The sequence below is a fragment of the Ambystoma mexicanum genome, chromosome 3q (genome assembly GCF_040938575.1).
Source record: "Ambystoma mexicanum isolate Mex_15411 chromosome 3q, UKY_AmexF1_1, whole genome shotgun sequence".
Classification (NCBI taxonomy): domain Eukaryota; kingdom Metazoa; phylum Chordata; class Amphibia; order Caudata; family Ambystomatidae; genus Ambystoma; species Ambystoma mexicanum.
In genome coordinates, this window is record NC_090926.1 from 1,200,723,302 (window position 1) to 1,200,740,117 (window position 16,816).

Genomic DNA, 16,816 nt, shown 5'->3' on the forward strand with positions numbered 1-16,816 from the left:
TACTGAGATAAGGGTCAAAGAAAAGAGTTTAGAATAAAACAAGAGATTAAAAATATTCTGAAGCAGGTTAGTACTTTTAGAACCCCCCCCAATGCAAAGTAAGTTAACCCCTTCCTGGAAGGAAGGCCAAGTGAGAGGGAAGAAGAGTCATTCAAGGGGCCAGGCAAGTCTGGGTGGACTTAAGCACTTCGAGGTAGGTAAAAAGTCTAGCAATGTTTTAGAAGTCTTTGTAGATAAGAAGAAATTAAAGTGTCGCATGTTTTGGCTTGTGAGGTAAAGAAGCTGTAAGCAACTCTACAGAAGCAACCAAGACCAGTCTCAACTGAGAACAAGGCTAAACAAGGGGTTCTCTTAGACTGTACAGTACCGTTGGTTAGAAGAAAAAAGGGGCAGCTGGCTTCTTTTCCTGGGCAGCTATGGAGATCCTGTGCCCCAGTCGTGGGAACAAGAGGGACGTCGTCTGAGGACTCCCGCACTGCAATGGGACTGTCAGCAACAGCAACCAGCAATCTTCAAATCAGTGGCGCTTATAAGGTTTCAGCTCCTTGCTAATAGCACCACTGCGGTTCCTGGCTGTCGAGATGGGCTTTCTTGTATCTGGGGTGCAGCACTGTTGAGGTGGCTCAGGCTCCGTCAGTCCTGCTTGCTGGGAGTCCGGAGGATCTTCCAGGAGCTCTTGGCCAATAAAAGTGATGCACTCCGAATCTGGTGGTCCTCTCCAGGCAATCAGTTCCTGCAGCAGCAATGGAAGTACAACCAGCTCTGAGGATTTCCAGATGAGCTTGTCTTGGGGTAGATTGGTCCCACCCGCCCAAGGGGACAAGTCGTCCTTTGCAGGGGTGCTCTAGTTGAGGCGAATTCAGAGCTTCAGCACTGCAGCAGGACTTCACCTTGCCAACCAATGGTCCAGGAGTTGCAGCAGGCTTCTCTTTCCAAGTTCTTCGGATTCCTCAGGCACCTCCCTCACTTACTGCCAGACAAGCTGGAGCCAGAGGAGGGCTTCACCAGTGAATCCCGCCAAAGACAAAAAGAACAAAAAAGGGACCAAACATGGTTTGGAGCGCAGAGTAAATCTCAAGAGGGACCTTTCTAACAGGAAATGGCAGGCTATTTTGACAAAACAGGCAGCCATGGGTGCCTTACTGCAGCTGCCAACGCAGCACATGGTAAACAATTCAATGGTAGTAAAAAGTAAACCACTGCCACCAGCCATTAATTGTCTAGTTTCTCATGTAACACTTTTGTTACCATTTCTACAAAGGGGATACTAAGTAACCCCTCCGGCACCCTGTGGTTAGAGAGTGCTGGGTCTAGAAAGTTACAAAATGTATGTCAAGTCAATTTCACTGCTGTTGGAAACAATAGTTATCCAAGAGAAGGAACAAGCTACTTACCTGTAACTGTTCTCCAGCATGGATTCACATGCTCATGAATTCCCCGTCGTCAGACTGGGAATCCTCGGTAAAGAAAAAAAAAATCAGTTGCAGTTTCGTTTCTGAACTGTCTTAGTTGTAACCAATCACTGGTCTCTGGGTCATACTGCCCCAGCCAATGACTGCCCTCTCTCCCATCCCCTCCCCTGGCAGCCATCCTCAGATTTGGTAGCAGGTAAAGTGAAAGTAGGACCAAGTGAAGAGCCGCAGAGGGATAGGAGGGAGGGTTTGCAAGTGAATCCACGCCAGACCCATGCTGGAGAACAGTTACAAGTAACTGGTTCCTTCTCCAGCATGCGACCTGGCATGGATGCGTTTCTGAAGAAGTGCCCCTGCATTCCACCCGTGGCCAGGAAGGAAAACCACGTCCCCAACTGCTGCTGGAAGTAAGGGCGATGCTGAAGAAAGGAGCCATCAAGCTCATCCCAAAGAGGCTCTGCGTGTACTCACGGTACTTCCTCGTAAGAAAAAAGACCAGCGGTTGGCGACCCATCCTCGACCTTCGTCGTTTAAACAAGTACATCAAGGCCCAGAAGTTCCTGATGGTTACCCTCCAGCATGTGCTGGGGCAGCTGGAGGTGGGCAACTTCCTATTGTCGCTGGACTTGAAGGATGCCTACTTTCACATCCGCATTCTAAAAAGGACAAAGAATGTTTCTCAGATTTGTAGTCCAGGGACAGCACTACCAATTCAAGACCCTTCCCTTCGGATTGAAGAGGGCGCCCAGCATATTCACCAAGTGTGTAGCACCAGAGGCAGCGCAGCTGCGCCTGCAGAGGTTCCACGTCTACCCCTACCTCGACGATTGGCTCATCCGAGCAAAGACACGAGAACTCGCCGTCTGGCACACAGCAAAGACCGTCCAACTGCTCATGGATCTGGGCTTCTCCATCAACTTCATTATGTCCTCGTGCATCTACCTAGTGCGCCTGTGCAGACTGCGGATGCAACCACTGCAAGAGTTACTCGATGCCCGGTGGATGCAAGCGGCAGGCAGCTTCGAAGACGGGATCCTGCTCAACGAGGCCTTCCACCAGGCGATCGAGTGGTGGGACACCCGCGCATATCTGGTAGCGGGTGCAGACTTCCAGAACCCGGCGCATCAGGAGACTGACGGATGCCTCACTGGAGGGGTGGGGAGCATACACTGGAGATCCATGCCAGAGGCCTTTCGCTCCCGGAGGAGAGCTCCCTGCATATCAACATTCTGGAATCTCAGATCGTTCCTCCTGTCCCTCATGGGCAAGGTGGTAAGGATCTTCACCGACAACACCACCTATGTTCTACATCCAGAAGCAGGGAGGCACCAGATCCCCAGCCCTATCCAAGAGGCCCAGAATCTGTGGCACTGGGCCGTCTCCCAGGGGATGTTTCTGGTACCCCTACACCTGGCAGGAATGAAGAACACCATCGCCGACTCACTCAGCAGGGATATGTGCTCGTGCCATGAATGGGAACTGCGTCAGGATCAAGTAGATCTACTCTGCCGATGGGGCAATCTCCAGATCGAGCTATTCACAACAAACAACCAAGTGCCAGAGGTTCGCCAGCAGGTTTCCCCAGCCGGGGAGAATGGGCGATGCCTTCTCATTCCCCTGGGACTTCCTGTACGCGTTCCCGCCGTTGCTGCGAATCAACCAACTCAAGAGGTCCCGTTGCAGGAGGATCCTCGTCGCACCAGCGACTGATCTGGTTCCCGGACCTTCTGGACCTGTCAGCGGCCCCCCCTGTCAAGCTGTCGACGGACACGTATCTCCTTGCCAGAGGAGGCGGCGCCATCCTCCATCCCGACCCAGGGTCGCTGAACCTGCAGGCCTGTCTCCTGCAGCACTACAGTTTGGATCTTACAATATCCCAGTGGACTGCAAGGAGGTGCTTGCTAAGGCCAGGGCGTCCTCAACTCTTAAGTGCAATGGACATAAGAGTAAGAGGTTCTGTCTGGTGCTGCGCACAGAAGATTAACCCTCTGCGGATTACGGCCCCTCAAGTGCTGCCATACTTATTGTCGTTGGCCAAGGTGCGGCTGGCCCATGCCTCCATCAAAATCCATCTGGCGGCCAGAACTCTGGGGTGCTCAGCTCTATGGTCCCATCGCCTGGTGAAGGAGTTCATGATGGCACTGTTCCGATCGTTCCCACCAGTGAAGGCTCTGCCCCGGCGTGGGAGCTCAACATGGTGCGGACCAGGCTCATGGGGCCGCCATTCGAGCCTCTGCATTCTGCACCATTTAAGTTCCTGTCGTGGAAAACAATGTTTCTTGTGGCCATCACCTCTGCACGACGAGTGGGAGATCCAGGTCCTCTTGTAAACCTCCATACCGAACTTTTCACGAGACGAGGGTGGTGCTGAGGACGCACCCCTCCTTCATGCCCAAGGTACCGTCGGACTTCCATCTCAACAAGCTCTTGGTGTTAGCCGTTTTCTTCCCGTCGCCGGCTAAGAGGACTTTGCACTCGCTGGATGTAGCTAGAGCACTGAAGTTCTACGTGGACCGCATGAAGAGTTTTGGGAAGACATCACAGCCGTTTGTCAACTTTGGACCTGTAAACCAAGGGAAGGCCCTCTCAAAGGCTTCCATTTCCAGATGGCTCTCTGGCTGCATCATGCACGGTCACCGGTTGGCAAACCGACCGCTGCCCGGCTGTCCGAGAGCGCATTCAACCAGAGCGATTGCTGCTACCACAGCGTTCCATCTGGTGCGTCGGTCGACATCTTCACGAGATTCTGCTGTGTTGCCTGGGATTCTGGGGAGGAGTCCAGTGTCGGCCAAGCAGTGCTGCGCAACCTGTTCGCCTTAAGGTGGGCCTGGTGAGGAGGTGAGATGCTTAATGTTGACCTTCAGAAGCGCAAGAGTGTGCCCTTGGGCCAGGGCATCCAGCACCCATTGGTTGGTGGAGATCCACACGCTGGCGAACTTCGCCAGCCAGCCTCCCACTGGGGTGCTCAGGTGGGGGCCTGACGCTATGGCTGGTTCAGTCCTGCTTGGCAGAGGCCTTGCTGACAAAGAAATCCTCCGGACTTGCCGTGTCCTCTGTAGGCCTCCTGAGACGAGGAGCGGGCCACATGGCGGTACATAGATACATAGAGGAGCTGCCGCCGAATCCTTGGAGGCACCTTGCTTGCGATTTGTCCACTGCCTTGCCAAATAGGTTATTCCCGTCAAAGGACATGACCAAAACTCTGGTTTGCACATCCTGGTGGAAATTGGTCGCCTTGAGCCAACGCCGAAGACAAATACTGTTGCCCAACTGGCGGAAGCCGGTGTCAGCAATGTCCGTGGCCACCGTTATGGCGTGGTCCAACGCCACCTTGCCCTCCTGCAGGATCTGTAGGGCCTCTGCTCTGGTCGTCCGGAAGTCCAGCAGAAGAGCCATATTAAAGCAAAGCTCCCTGTTGCAATGGACCACAATTGTTAAGGCGTTGGCCACTTTAATCGTCGCCACAATAACATGTTGCCACATGGCGTTCAGTTTCTTCCCATCGCCGTCCAGTGGGAGGTGAAAGACGAAGCCGTAGCCCCTGCCGCCTTCTTTGCCACCGCCGAGACGACCGAATACGGGTTTCGGCTGAGCCCTGAGGCACAGAGGGGCGGAATCAGGGACCTGGTACTTCTTGTACCGGTCGCTCTTGGCAGGAGTCAGGGCTGGGTTCTTCAGGAGCAAAAGCTCCTCGTCCCAGATGTCATCTAGTAACGGGACCGAGGACCGCCTTCCTTTTGGCCTCACACTGTTGACAGAGGAAACCTTCCTTCTTCTGTTCTTCGGGGCAGAGCGTGAAGAGCTCGGATGCCCTGGCAATCATGGCGAAGGAGCCAATTTCGTCAGGCGGGGAGGCCCGAGGAGGTGGTGGTGGTGGTGATGGGAGGTCCATCCCATCGTCACCACTGTCATCCACCCCCGTCATGGCAGTCTCCGTTCCCATGTCCTCCCAAGGATCAGGGGAAGGGGATGAAGGCTGCGAGGGCCTCGCAGGCTGGAAGGGCGGGGACAGGGGTTGAACTCCTCTGCTTGCTTGGATGGCTCCCCGACAGGCCAGGTTCCGCTGGATCGTCCATTGGGGGTAAGGGCAACCTGGTCCTTATTGCCGTACATAAGGCCTGGATCGCCATCAAGATAGCTCCCGATTTGTCCTGAGGCTCGGGTACCGGCGACAGGTGCAACGGTTGGGGAGTGGAATCCTCCGCCTCCACAGGAACCTCGTCGATACCAGTCGCTCTCTTCGTCCGGATACCTCCCGTGGGACTGGACCTCCTCGAAGTTGAGGACCTTCATGTCCCCAGCCAGCGCCTCAGAGGCTGAATGCGTGTCCATGATCGGCACCGCCGCCGCCCCCCCTCTTTTTCCACAGGGGTCTTATTGATTGGCTGAAAAGAGGATTCCTCCACGGTGGCAGGGAAACTGGGCCCTGAGGTCACCTCTGCAGGCTTCGCCAGGGCTGCCACGACTCCCTCGATAGATGTCTTAGCTGGGTGAATCAAAGCCTTCATGATTTTAGGCGCACTGGAGGCCTTGGTGTTACCGCCTCGCTCCCCCCTCAGCTGTTTCCGTCAGGATCGACCAGAGCTTCTCCAGAAGCTTACCCAGGTTCAGACTTCCTCTTTCCCAAGCCAGAGCGTTGGCTTGTGGTTGATGGTCGGTGAAAGCGCACCCTGCCTGGCAGCCGAGGAGCCCGACTGTTTAGCGCTCCTGGTGCCTGCGGACTCGGTGCTTAGTTGCTCCCCCAGCGCCAGAACGCCCTCAAAGGAATTCGAAGACCGCTCGGACCTCTCACCTCCTTCCAGCCAGTTGGCGAGGCGGCTACGCCGATCCTTCATGGTCCGTCCGACATGTTCTTGCAAAACGCACAGTTCTTCTCCACGTGCGTGGTGTCTTCGTGCAGGCAGCAGAGGCATCTAGAATGCTCGCCCTCGGAGACATTCTGCAATCCACATCCAGGGCAGTTTCTGAACAGCTTAGATCCGGGCGTCGAGTTTCCTTTGTCCTGGGCCATGTCCACAGGTAGGCCTCAAGGTCTTCTGGAATCCTCCAAAAGCCCCTCGAGGGACGTAGAAAATTCCAAAACGGGTCCCTGTTGATCGGAAGTAGAAACGGTGGAGCTTGCGGCTCGATTGACCAAATAAATGAGATTAAACTTTGAAAAAAAAAGAAAAATGCAAAACGCAGTAAAAGCGAGAGCTATAGCACGAGGACTCCCAACACTTGAACATGCGGTAAAAATCTGAGGATGGCGGCCAGGGGAAGGGGCTTAGGGAGAGGGCTGTCATTGGCTGGGGCAGTATGACCCAGAGACCAGTGATTGGTTACTACTAAGAAAGACAGTTCAGAAACAAAACTTCAACTGAATTTTTCTTTACCAAGGCTTCCCAGCCTGACGGGGAATTCATGAGCATGTGAATCCATGCCAGACAAGGTATGTAAACCTTTGGGAAATATGAAAGACTTCCCTGTGCCACCGCACCTTCAGTGCAGTGGCACACAATGTAAAAAAGATGCCTATGGAGTTTGCCAGGCTCCAAAGTCAAAAGAGAGTCCAAATTAAACAAAAATGCACAAGAGTGGGAAAAAAGTCCATCATGATATAAATTAAAAGTCCAAGAGACCAGCAAATTAGCTGGTGGTCACCAACATAGAAGGGAATTAGCACATTTCTGAGAATTCTCCCCGACACCCGGTAACGCCCTGCTGCAATGCTGAAGTTCCAAATTTTGAATAGACTAGATAAGCCCGGAAAGGACAACTTCCCTTGGGTTGGTGGGACCAACTGATCCCAAGAAGAACTTGACTGGAAACCCTTTCCCTTCTGGCTGTTGTAGCAGAGTGCCAGGGGACAGGAACACCAGAATAGAGTGCCTAACTTTTAAGCCGGACCCAAGCTTCAGGCACATTACCTCGATGCAGGACTACCCAAGTCTGAGCCACAACAGAGTGCTAGACCCCAGAAGCAAGTGGAGCCCACAAGGTGTCCAAGAACCGCAGTGGTACCATTTGCGAGTAGCTGAAACCCCAAAGTGCTGCCGCTATGGAGAGTGCCCATTGCTACTGCAGACCTTCAAACCGTAGTGCAGGAGTCCCTAGACGTTCTCCCTCTTGTCCCCACAAGTGTGGTCCAGGAAACAGGATCTGCAGGACTACAACAGGGACAGAAGCCAGCTGGACCTCTCTTCAGACTCTTAGGTACTGTGTAACTAGGGGTACTCAACTCTGTGTAGCTTGCCCTCACTGGAGACTTTGATTTGCTTCAGTTTGCAGAGTTGCTTGCAGCTTTGCCCTTCAGAAGCCTCCCAGCTTGTGGTCCAACAGTGATTCTTTACAACAAAACTCTTTTTTGCCCCATCTTCAAGAAGTGCCTCAGCTCCCCTAGACTTTGCTCAATTGACATTGGCTGTCCTGGCTCCCTGAAGACTCTGCTGACCCTCCGACTATTTAAGTATCCCCCCAAAAAGTCATACATACCTTACTTGTATAGCTGGGACCTATTTTTTTATAGGGGGATTCTAAAGTGCTTACCTGTTTGAGAAACTTGTTAACCATCGTTTCCTTCCCTAACCTTTGCCATAATTACAGTTTAAGTGTAAAAAGGTTATATATTAATGTCCAGTGTCCTAGCAGTTGCAGTCACACAAGCGTGTACACTGTGTGCCATCCCAAAAGGCTATCTACTGAACTGAAGGAGTCTTTTTGAAGTGTATTTAAGTGTTGCATACTGCTCCCTTCTAAAAGTTTATTTTAAGAGACAAATTAATATTTACAAACCCTTGAGTATAGTGTTTTGAATACATGTCACTGAATCTGTTACAACCCTATAGCTCACATTGGCCCCTCTTGAGATACGCATGGCTGCTCAGTCACTACCAACTTGTGCATCCAACTGCAAAGCAACTCATGCATGAGCCTTCAAAGTTGATCCCTGTGGCAGAATCCATTGCAATGTCCTGTCTTCATGACAAGTAATGCATAGACCAGGTTTTTGGCTGCAGATCATGAAGTTTGCCCCGGCTGCAAATCCGTGCCGAGGTTGTGTTGGCTGGGGTATTTACTGATCTTAAGCCTGTGAGATGTATCGCTTTGATCCATTTGTCATTGGGCGTCACCCTCATCCAGTTCACCCAGGCCCACTGCTGGAATCCTCCTAGGGTTTCTTCACAAAAGTGCCAGGATCCTTTTTAACTCTAAAGTGAAATACTTGAAGACTTCAGACACCCGACTTTCCCTGCAACTGAACCCCATCTCACCCTGCCTACAGCTGGTTCAGACCACTGGGGTTCCTCTTCTGCCTCAGAGAACTCATGCAATAGACTAGGGAAGGACTGGATAAGAAAAGGATTCTGGCTTGAAGTAGAACAAGTGTTTCAAAGTTACTTGCAAAAGTTAGCTGGTAACTGCCCCTCAGATTGAGCAGTTGCTGAAGTACCTTGAAGGTGTTTTGCCATTCTGAAAATTAACAACAAATTATACTCACCTGTGAATTGGTTATGCGTCTTTCCCAAAAGTAATGCTGTTGGCTTCACTATTTTTCAGATTATTAGTGTATATGTTCGCCAACTGGGTCTTGCGCCCCCTCACCTAATGTATAGCAAAGTCTGCCTTGGGTTTTACGGACGTTTAATAGCTTGGTGCCATTCTAAAATAAGTTAATGAATGCTTACCTTCATCTGTTCCATTAAATAGGGGCACAGCTCAGGACAAGATTTGATTTCATGGCGGCAATTTTCTAAATAAGTGCTTGCTCTAATTTAAAAAAAGAGGACCACTACCACCTTGGGGGTTAGATGCAAATATCAATTCACTATGCTGTGGATGATAATGGCCTTGTTAAAACCAGAGAAGAACCTGCTGCATCTAGTATTGTTTACACAGACTGTGTGGACAAAGTTTTACTGATTTCCTCAAATGTTGCAACTGTTCCAGTATGGTTTAATGGCCAGAGTCCATTACACATGATTTTACAACCACCCCATGTACAACAAGGACCGCATTTAACTGTTCACTCACTTGTGTTTATTATCTTCAGTAGGCTTGGTGTCAGGAGGAGTTTCAAATCTTGCATATTCAGGATCATACCAGAGCTGATAGAAGTAAGTTTTCCCATCATCGTCCACCATTTTAATCTCTGTATCCATTCCTCCCTTTAAGAAAATGGATAAGTACAGAATTGAGTAAAGCACAAGCTAATTCCTAAAAAGCACAATGTGCAGCCCCCATATACAACAAAACACATGGGATTCAAACAAATAATGATTTTTGAATTCATGGCATCTTTTACAACCTATATGTTCCTGGATATCAGCTGTGGTCATGATTTACATGTAATATCAAACATGCTGAATTATTTTCCCTACACAGTTTAAGACTTATACAACCGCTAACAATTTAGCAAAAAACACTGGACTGTATACTTAAATTACACACCTTTATGTGGTGCATACATTAGCTCATTAAGTACTTTGGACGTAAAAGTTAGCTATGGCAATTAAGAATCTCTTCATCCTTGCTCTCCCCTTTCACAACTGGGTTGCACAGCCTGCATCTGCAGGCAGGTCAGAAAAAGCAGGCTACGATAGATTGTTACCATTACTTCCATAGTCACGGGAACCTAACACGTGCGTCCCTCAGCGCAAGTCCCTTCACCCGACAACCACCACCAGGCACAGTTCCCTTTAGTCCTCGATTTGCCGAACGGTGGTCAAGTACGCTTTACTGGAGATACTTCGGTGGGTATTTAAGAGGTGGAGCAAAGACAAATGACCTTAATCACCATGAACATCAGCCTCCACGATGCAACCCAAACTTCAGCAAGTCCTTTCCAAAACACAGCCCAATAATAAAAGTCAGTATGCTTCACCACCACCTTACAACACACAAGACTCCACCTAATTATCAGTGGAAATGTGCCATATTGAACCTTAGGTGCACATGCCATTGGCATCCATGACCTCATACTGGAATACCAACTAGATTTCTCAATGACAAACCTGGCTCCACCAAGCTTCAGGCCCATTACTAACATTAGCCATCCCACCCAATTACACCATCCTAGGACCAGACCACCTAGAAGCCACGGGAGGAGGTGTAGCCATAATGGCTAAAACCTCACTACAGTTTAGAGAGTGTACAACCGAAACAATAGAAGGATATGAAATCCCAGCACTAAAACTTACTGATCCTGAAAAACTATGAACTTCATAGTGTATAGAGTGCCAAGCTCCGCTAACCATCCAGACAGATATCCCCTTACTCATCACCCCAATTTTAAAACCCAAAACTAAAGTCATCCTACTAGGAGACTTAAGCCTGGGCTTCGACGACTTACGAGATCACAAAGCCACAGATTTCCTCAAGGCATTTCAAGAATTGCAATTCCCCCAAATCGCCAACCCATATTAACGTTAGAACCCTAGATTGGATCCTTACACCAAATAGCAACGCTACCCTCGAAGAGATCATGGAGATATCCTGGTCGGACCACCACCTTATTCACTTCAACATCCACTGCCATAGCTCAAGAGGCACCATCTTCTCTCCACGCCTAACGCATGTAATCTCACACCAGACAATTTAACCCCAGTCCAAATTGCTCAACGCCCAGCCCACATCAACCACCACCCCAGATAACATCCCCTTACTATACCACACGTTTGAAAACAGCCAGACGAAGTAGCTCTGTTTAAATCTAAATTGCCCAAAACGAAGTAGAAATTACTGGTTCAATGAATGACTTATGGAACTTAGAACAAAAGGGCTTTAGAACACTTAACTAGAAAGCACCTGTCCAGTAAGTCCAAAAACGGTCCAAGCCATTGCACAAAAAATATAAATATGCAGCAATTACCCAAAATGTCAGCTCCATTAACTCACAGATCACCAATGCAATGGTAAAGAAGAGTTCACTATACTTAGGGGAACTGGAAACCCCCACCACACCTCCCAAGTTAGGCACTGCAAGTAAAGCATGGTTTACAACCATCACAAACGCTCTAGCCACAACTCCCTCCAAGACAAAATTGTAACTAAAAGAAAGCTACTGGCCCTTACGGATGAGCCGAATACCACTTTAATCAATACAAAACTACCCCTCAATTCAACTTTACTTCTTACCCATGCCCAAGTACTCAAGACCATAGCCTCCCTTAAACCATCAAATTGTAAAGGAGGTAGTTTTCCCGGAAAACTAGTTAAGACCTGTGTGCCTACTGTAGCACCCATCACTGAGTTTATATATGCATCCTTCAATTCCAACACCAGCCCCCCTAGCATCAAAGCAGCTTGGGTCACACCTCGATAAAAATAAAAACTAGACCCCACCATCTTTAGACCCATCACTAGTCCCCATCCTCAATATAATTGATAAAAAATTACATATAGCCAAGAACAAGAATACCTAGACAGCTACCACCTGTTAAGGGAATGACACTCCTTTTGCCATAATCGCAGCGCAGAGATGGCAATACTGGATAAAAATAAATTAAAAAGTCGGATGAATGCCATTAGAGATTCAGGTAACCTTTGCATCCTGCTATTACGCCGTCTGCTGCGTTCGATCTAGTAGACCCTGATAAACTGCGCCTAACACTCAAAAAGTTAACTTGTCCAATAATGCCACCACTTGGATCAAGTCATTCTCATCAGATCGTACTTTGATTAGCCATTGGTGAGGAGGCGGCTGATCCCATCAGAGTACCTATAGGTGTACCCCAAAGATCATGCCTCTCCCGCACCCTCTACAATCCCTACACAAAGCTTTTTTCAGCACTAGACTCCATGGGAGTAATTTATACCAATTTTGCGGATGATACTCAGATACTCATCCCAATCTCTGGTAATCTAGAACAAACCACTACACAAAATATATTCCCTTATCCAAAACTGGATGGCATAAAATATCCGATCCTTTCCTGTGTTAGGAGCCAGTGGGCTAGTTTTCTGGCCTCAGAAATGTGCTTTTAGCAATGCCTTGGGCTGCCCGGAGAGCATGGTTCTGTTTTACTTGTAGTCTCCAAGTTTTTATTGGAGGTTCCCAGAAAAATTATGTTACAATAGTCTAGCCTAGAGCCGGTGATGGCTCTGGCTATGTTGCTGTAGTTCTCTTTGGAGAGAAAGGGTCTGACTGCGTTGATAAGTTTGCCATGATATGCAGCTGCAAAGGCTATTGCGTTGACTTGTCAATCCATGGATAGGCTGGAATCTAGGTAGACTGAATTGAACATCTAGATTTTTTAGCGTGTCGGGGGAACCTACCAGGAGGAGTTACGTCTCGTCAGAGTTGAGGCATAATCCGTTGTCTGCCATCCAGGCTTGGATGGTGTTGTAGAGGTTGTTGAGGGTCAGAGTCGGTGTCAGTTACCTGTGAGGGTGAGGAGGAGGATCTGAGTGTCGTCGGCGTAGTTGGTGTAGGAGATGCCCATAGCATCGAGGATGAGGAAGAGGGGTCGTGTGAAAATGTTGTATCAGGTGTGGGAGGGGGGAGGCAGGAGCCTTGGGGCACACCACAGTATGATGGTTGGTGATGCGGCGGCTAGGTCAGAATTCTTGCATGGTTCTGTCTTGTAAGGAGGTGATCCATGCTGCGGCCTCTGGGGAGAATTTGGCAGTGGAGGAAAGGTGGTGGCATAGGACGCTATGATCAACGAGGTTGAAAGCTGCAGATAGGTGGAGTAGGAGAAGTGCTGGTTTACCCATGTCTCTAGCATCATCCATCTGGTTTTTCGGGTCAAGTAGGGCGGTTTCGGTCCTGTGTTTGGGGCGGAAACCAGATTGGCGGAGTCTAAGGAGTTTGTTCTCTTCAATGAAGTGCTGAACCTGCAGGAAGACTGCTTTGTCCGATATTTTGAGGAATGGGACAGTGGTGATGGGTCTGTAGTTGTGGTATCCAGAGTTGGCTTTTTTTAAAAGAGGGCGGACACAAGATTCCGAGGGAGGCGGGGACTTTCCCTGTGGTAAAGGAGCCATTAACAAAGGCTGTTAAGAATGGAGCTAGCGCTTCTGTGCAGTCTTTGATAATGGAGGCTGGGCATCCATCACCTTTGCAGTTCGAGGGTTTGATGTTCCTCATTATGTTGATGTCTTTTTCCTGAATGGGTTTGAAGGAGAAGGGTAGAGGGGGCCAGGGCAGGTGGGGCAGGGATATGCTTACTAGGTAGGGCTTGTTTAGTGGCTAGTATTTTGTTTTTGAGGAGGCTTAATTTGGTTTGCATGGCCGTTTGTATTTCATCACACCAGTCTTTGGTGAAATTCTGGGGGGCGGGAGTGGGTGTCTCAAGCTCCCTGAAAATGGCGAAGATTTCTTTTGTGCTAGAATGGGCTCTGATTCTGGATTCAAAAGATTTGGCCTTCGCTTGGGTGATTGCCTTTTGGTATTTGATGGATAGGGCTTTAAAGATATTTTATCTTTGTCAGGGTGGGACGTTTGCCACTGAGTGCAGCTTTTTTCTCGTTGGAGTGTGAGGTGGTCAGGGGTGAACCACGAGTTGGAGTGGGTAGTGGGTTTGCAAGGGGCAATGGAGTTGATTGCTGCATCATAGGTTGTTGCTAGTGTTTCTGGGTCTGAAGAAAAAGTTTGTCTGAAGACTGGACCTTGGAAGGCCAGCAGCAGTATGAAGCCCATAGTTGGACTTAAGAAATACTACCAACACCTTTGGCCATCAAAACGTTGGATTCTAAACAAAATAAAAGCCCAAAAGTAGGAACCATGTATTTTAAGTATTAAGACAGAAGGTTGGCGTGGCTAAAAGGGCACTCCAAAAATCAGCGTACGTCCAGCAGATCTGCTTTGAACTTCATTAGAGGAACAGCTGCATAGTAAAGCCCCTCAATACACCCGTGTAATACAAGGCCCTCAGTAATGCATTGCGGCAGATTCTCTAGACTTACCATTGCATCCTCATTGTGATTGTTACTGGAAGACAGTTTTCCCTGCTAAACAATCGACCCAACAATCTACAATGATGCAGTCATCCAAAGTTTATCAAAAAAAAAGTAAACACTTCAAACAAGGTCTGGATATCCTGGCGGGGGGGGGGGGGGGGGGGCAGTACACAGTTAAAGACAAGCCTCAGCTTCAAGGACACCATGGTCATCACTGGCACAGTAGAGTAACCTTCACTTAAGACTAAATAGATTTACAGCCCCATCTTCCCCAATGGCCAATGCAATTGGAAATGGAGTACATTTTGAATCTATACCATGCAGAGTAAGACTGGCAGAATACATCACTTACCTCCATAAACCAGTTTTTGGATGGGGCTTTGTAAATTACGTCAACCTTGCTATGAATGTAAGAAAGTTGCATGTCTTCACACTCATCCACAAGGAAGAGTTCCAGTGGATCCGATGTTGCACCAAGAACTGTGTCAGTGCCAAGGCAAAACCAGTGTGCATGGAACATCTGACTGCCACCCTCTTCCCACAGGGCAGCAACTCTACAAATAAAATTCAAACTTTAGTCTCATGCTTCAAGGTTAGCAAAAGATAAGTTCAAAATCAAATTGTACTGTATTATACATTGCATTGATGTTCTAAACCTACAAAATGAGTGATCTTTGCACCCTAAAAGATTTCCTGTGGATTCTGTAAATTGATATGGTGGGTTGCAGCGAACTGGACATAGCAATAAAGTGACAGTACAACTGTATACCTCAAACCAAGCATTCTGCAACCAGCCTGCATGTCCCAGACCAAGTCTGGCATGGTAGTGTGTAGAACTAATTGGCAAATGAGTGATCCCATGGCCTCGTCTGCCAGAGATACTGTGACTCATGTAGTGCGAAAGACATCGTTCCCTCAGAGTCTAGGATTGTGCCCTTTGGCTGGTGGCAGTGTTCTATAGCTAAACTTGTGTGAAAGAATTATTGTCAATAGTGCAGTCCACCTCGTGTGGGAATACACAAAACTTCTTGGTATTAAGCAACACATTTTAATATAGGCCAGTACTACTCAAGTTGGTAGTGTGACTGAGCAGCCAGGCTTATGTGAGCTATGAAATCACCAACAAGTCTCCAAGTAAACAGTTACTTATAATACATCATTTATACACAGATATTTAAAGCATTCTTTAAAAAGCAGCAATTAGTTGCAACATTAATCCCAAGTTAGGATTCAAGTCAAAAAGGGACTAAAGCAGGTGGGTAATTCCTTCATATGTTGCACATGTGCCAGCACCCATAACATTTATATTGGTAATACATTTCCAGTAGCAAGCTATTCAAGGAAGGAAATGTTAGATCAGAACAGTAAGCTATAAGAACAGTTTGATTCTCCCAAAGGGATGCAGGCAGTCAATTATCACAGCGTTCAACATTTAAAACCTGTAAGGGAACACGCACTACCAAAGCCAATAGGTTCAGAAGGAGGCCTCTATAGAGCCAGGACAGCCAAAGTCAAAGTTCTGATGAGGAGTCACCTTTAGAAAGCACAAGCTGCAAGACCAGTGCAAGTAAGTGGAGGTCAATTTAGTGTAGGGTTAAATCGTACTCCAAGGTTGGAAGGACCCCAAATGACAAAATGATAGTATACCCAAAGCCCCACAGTACCTATGAAATGAAGTTGTTCCAGCTGGATGCAATGCTGCAGACCCTTGTTCATGGTCCTTTGTCGCGGTGATGAAAGGGAGGACGTCTGGCGTGTTCATCTGGCAACACTGGAGGGTCTCGGCAGCAATGGATTTCCGTTGATTCATCGGCTTTGGCGCCTTTTTCTCAGCGCCAAACAATGATGAAAAGTTCTTGTTAAGAGCTTTATGATCCTTGTTTCTGGACTCCGGTTGCTGATTCTTGCTTCTGTATGGTCCTGTGGTTACCTATGAAGATCTGGCCAGATTCGGACTTCGAAAGAGTGCACTCACAGATGGTCATGGTACCCAGGGTATTGGGCTTCTGCAGCCTTGGAAAGTCGCAGCAAGTCAGGGGTTGTGCCAAAATAGAGTTGGTCTCGAGGCTAGTTGGTCCCACCAGCCTAAGGGAGGAAGTTGTACTTTACAGGTCTTCCCTGTCGATTTGAAAATTGGTTCAGCACAGCTGTAGGGCTTCACCAGGCACTTCACAGTCCAGGTGGGTGCTGCGCGAGTCTTACCTCTTCGGATGTTGTCCTCCAGTTGTCGACTCTGCTCTTAGTCCCAAAAACCTTGCTGGTTATTCAAGTTCCCATTCATTCAAAGCACTAGGCTGTCAATCACAGCAGGGTGACCTCCAGAACAGTCAGCCAATACGACCTAGTTTCACTCCAGCACAACTAGAGACAAAGGACATGGAAGTTTTGGGACCCTCCCTCGCACTTCCTGCCTTTCCAGACAATTGATCCTGGGTGGGGTTTAGGTACTTGCCAGGCATAAAGTGCAAATGCAGAAGCCTGGATCCAATTCAGCCAGAGGCTTTAAATGACATCTAGAATTG

At 48.5% G+C, this 16,816-nt stretch overlaps 1 protein-coding gene across 1 annotated transcript in view; it reads right to left on the minus strand.

The window, feature by feature from the left end:
* Positions 1–16,816, minus strand: part of DNMT1 (DNA methyltransferase 1) — a 425,596-nt gene that overhangs the window by 188,031 nt on the left and 220,749 nt on the right. The window contains exons 19-20 of the mRNA XM_069604056.1: positions 14,647–14,848; positions 9,426–9,559 (exon numbers count right to left, since the gene is read on the minus strand). Coding sequence (XP_069460157.1) covers positions 9,426–9,559; positions 14,647–14,848 — 336 coding nt within the window. The remainder of the gene's footprint in view (positions 1–9,425; positions 9,560–14,646; positions 14,849–16,816) is intronic.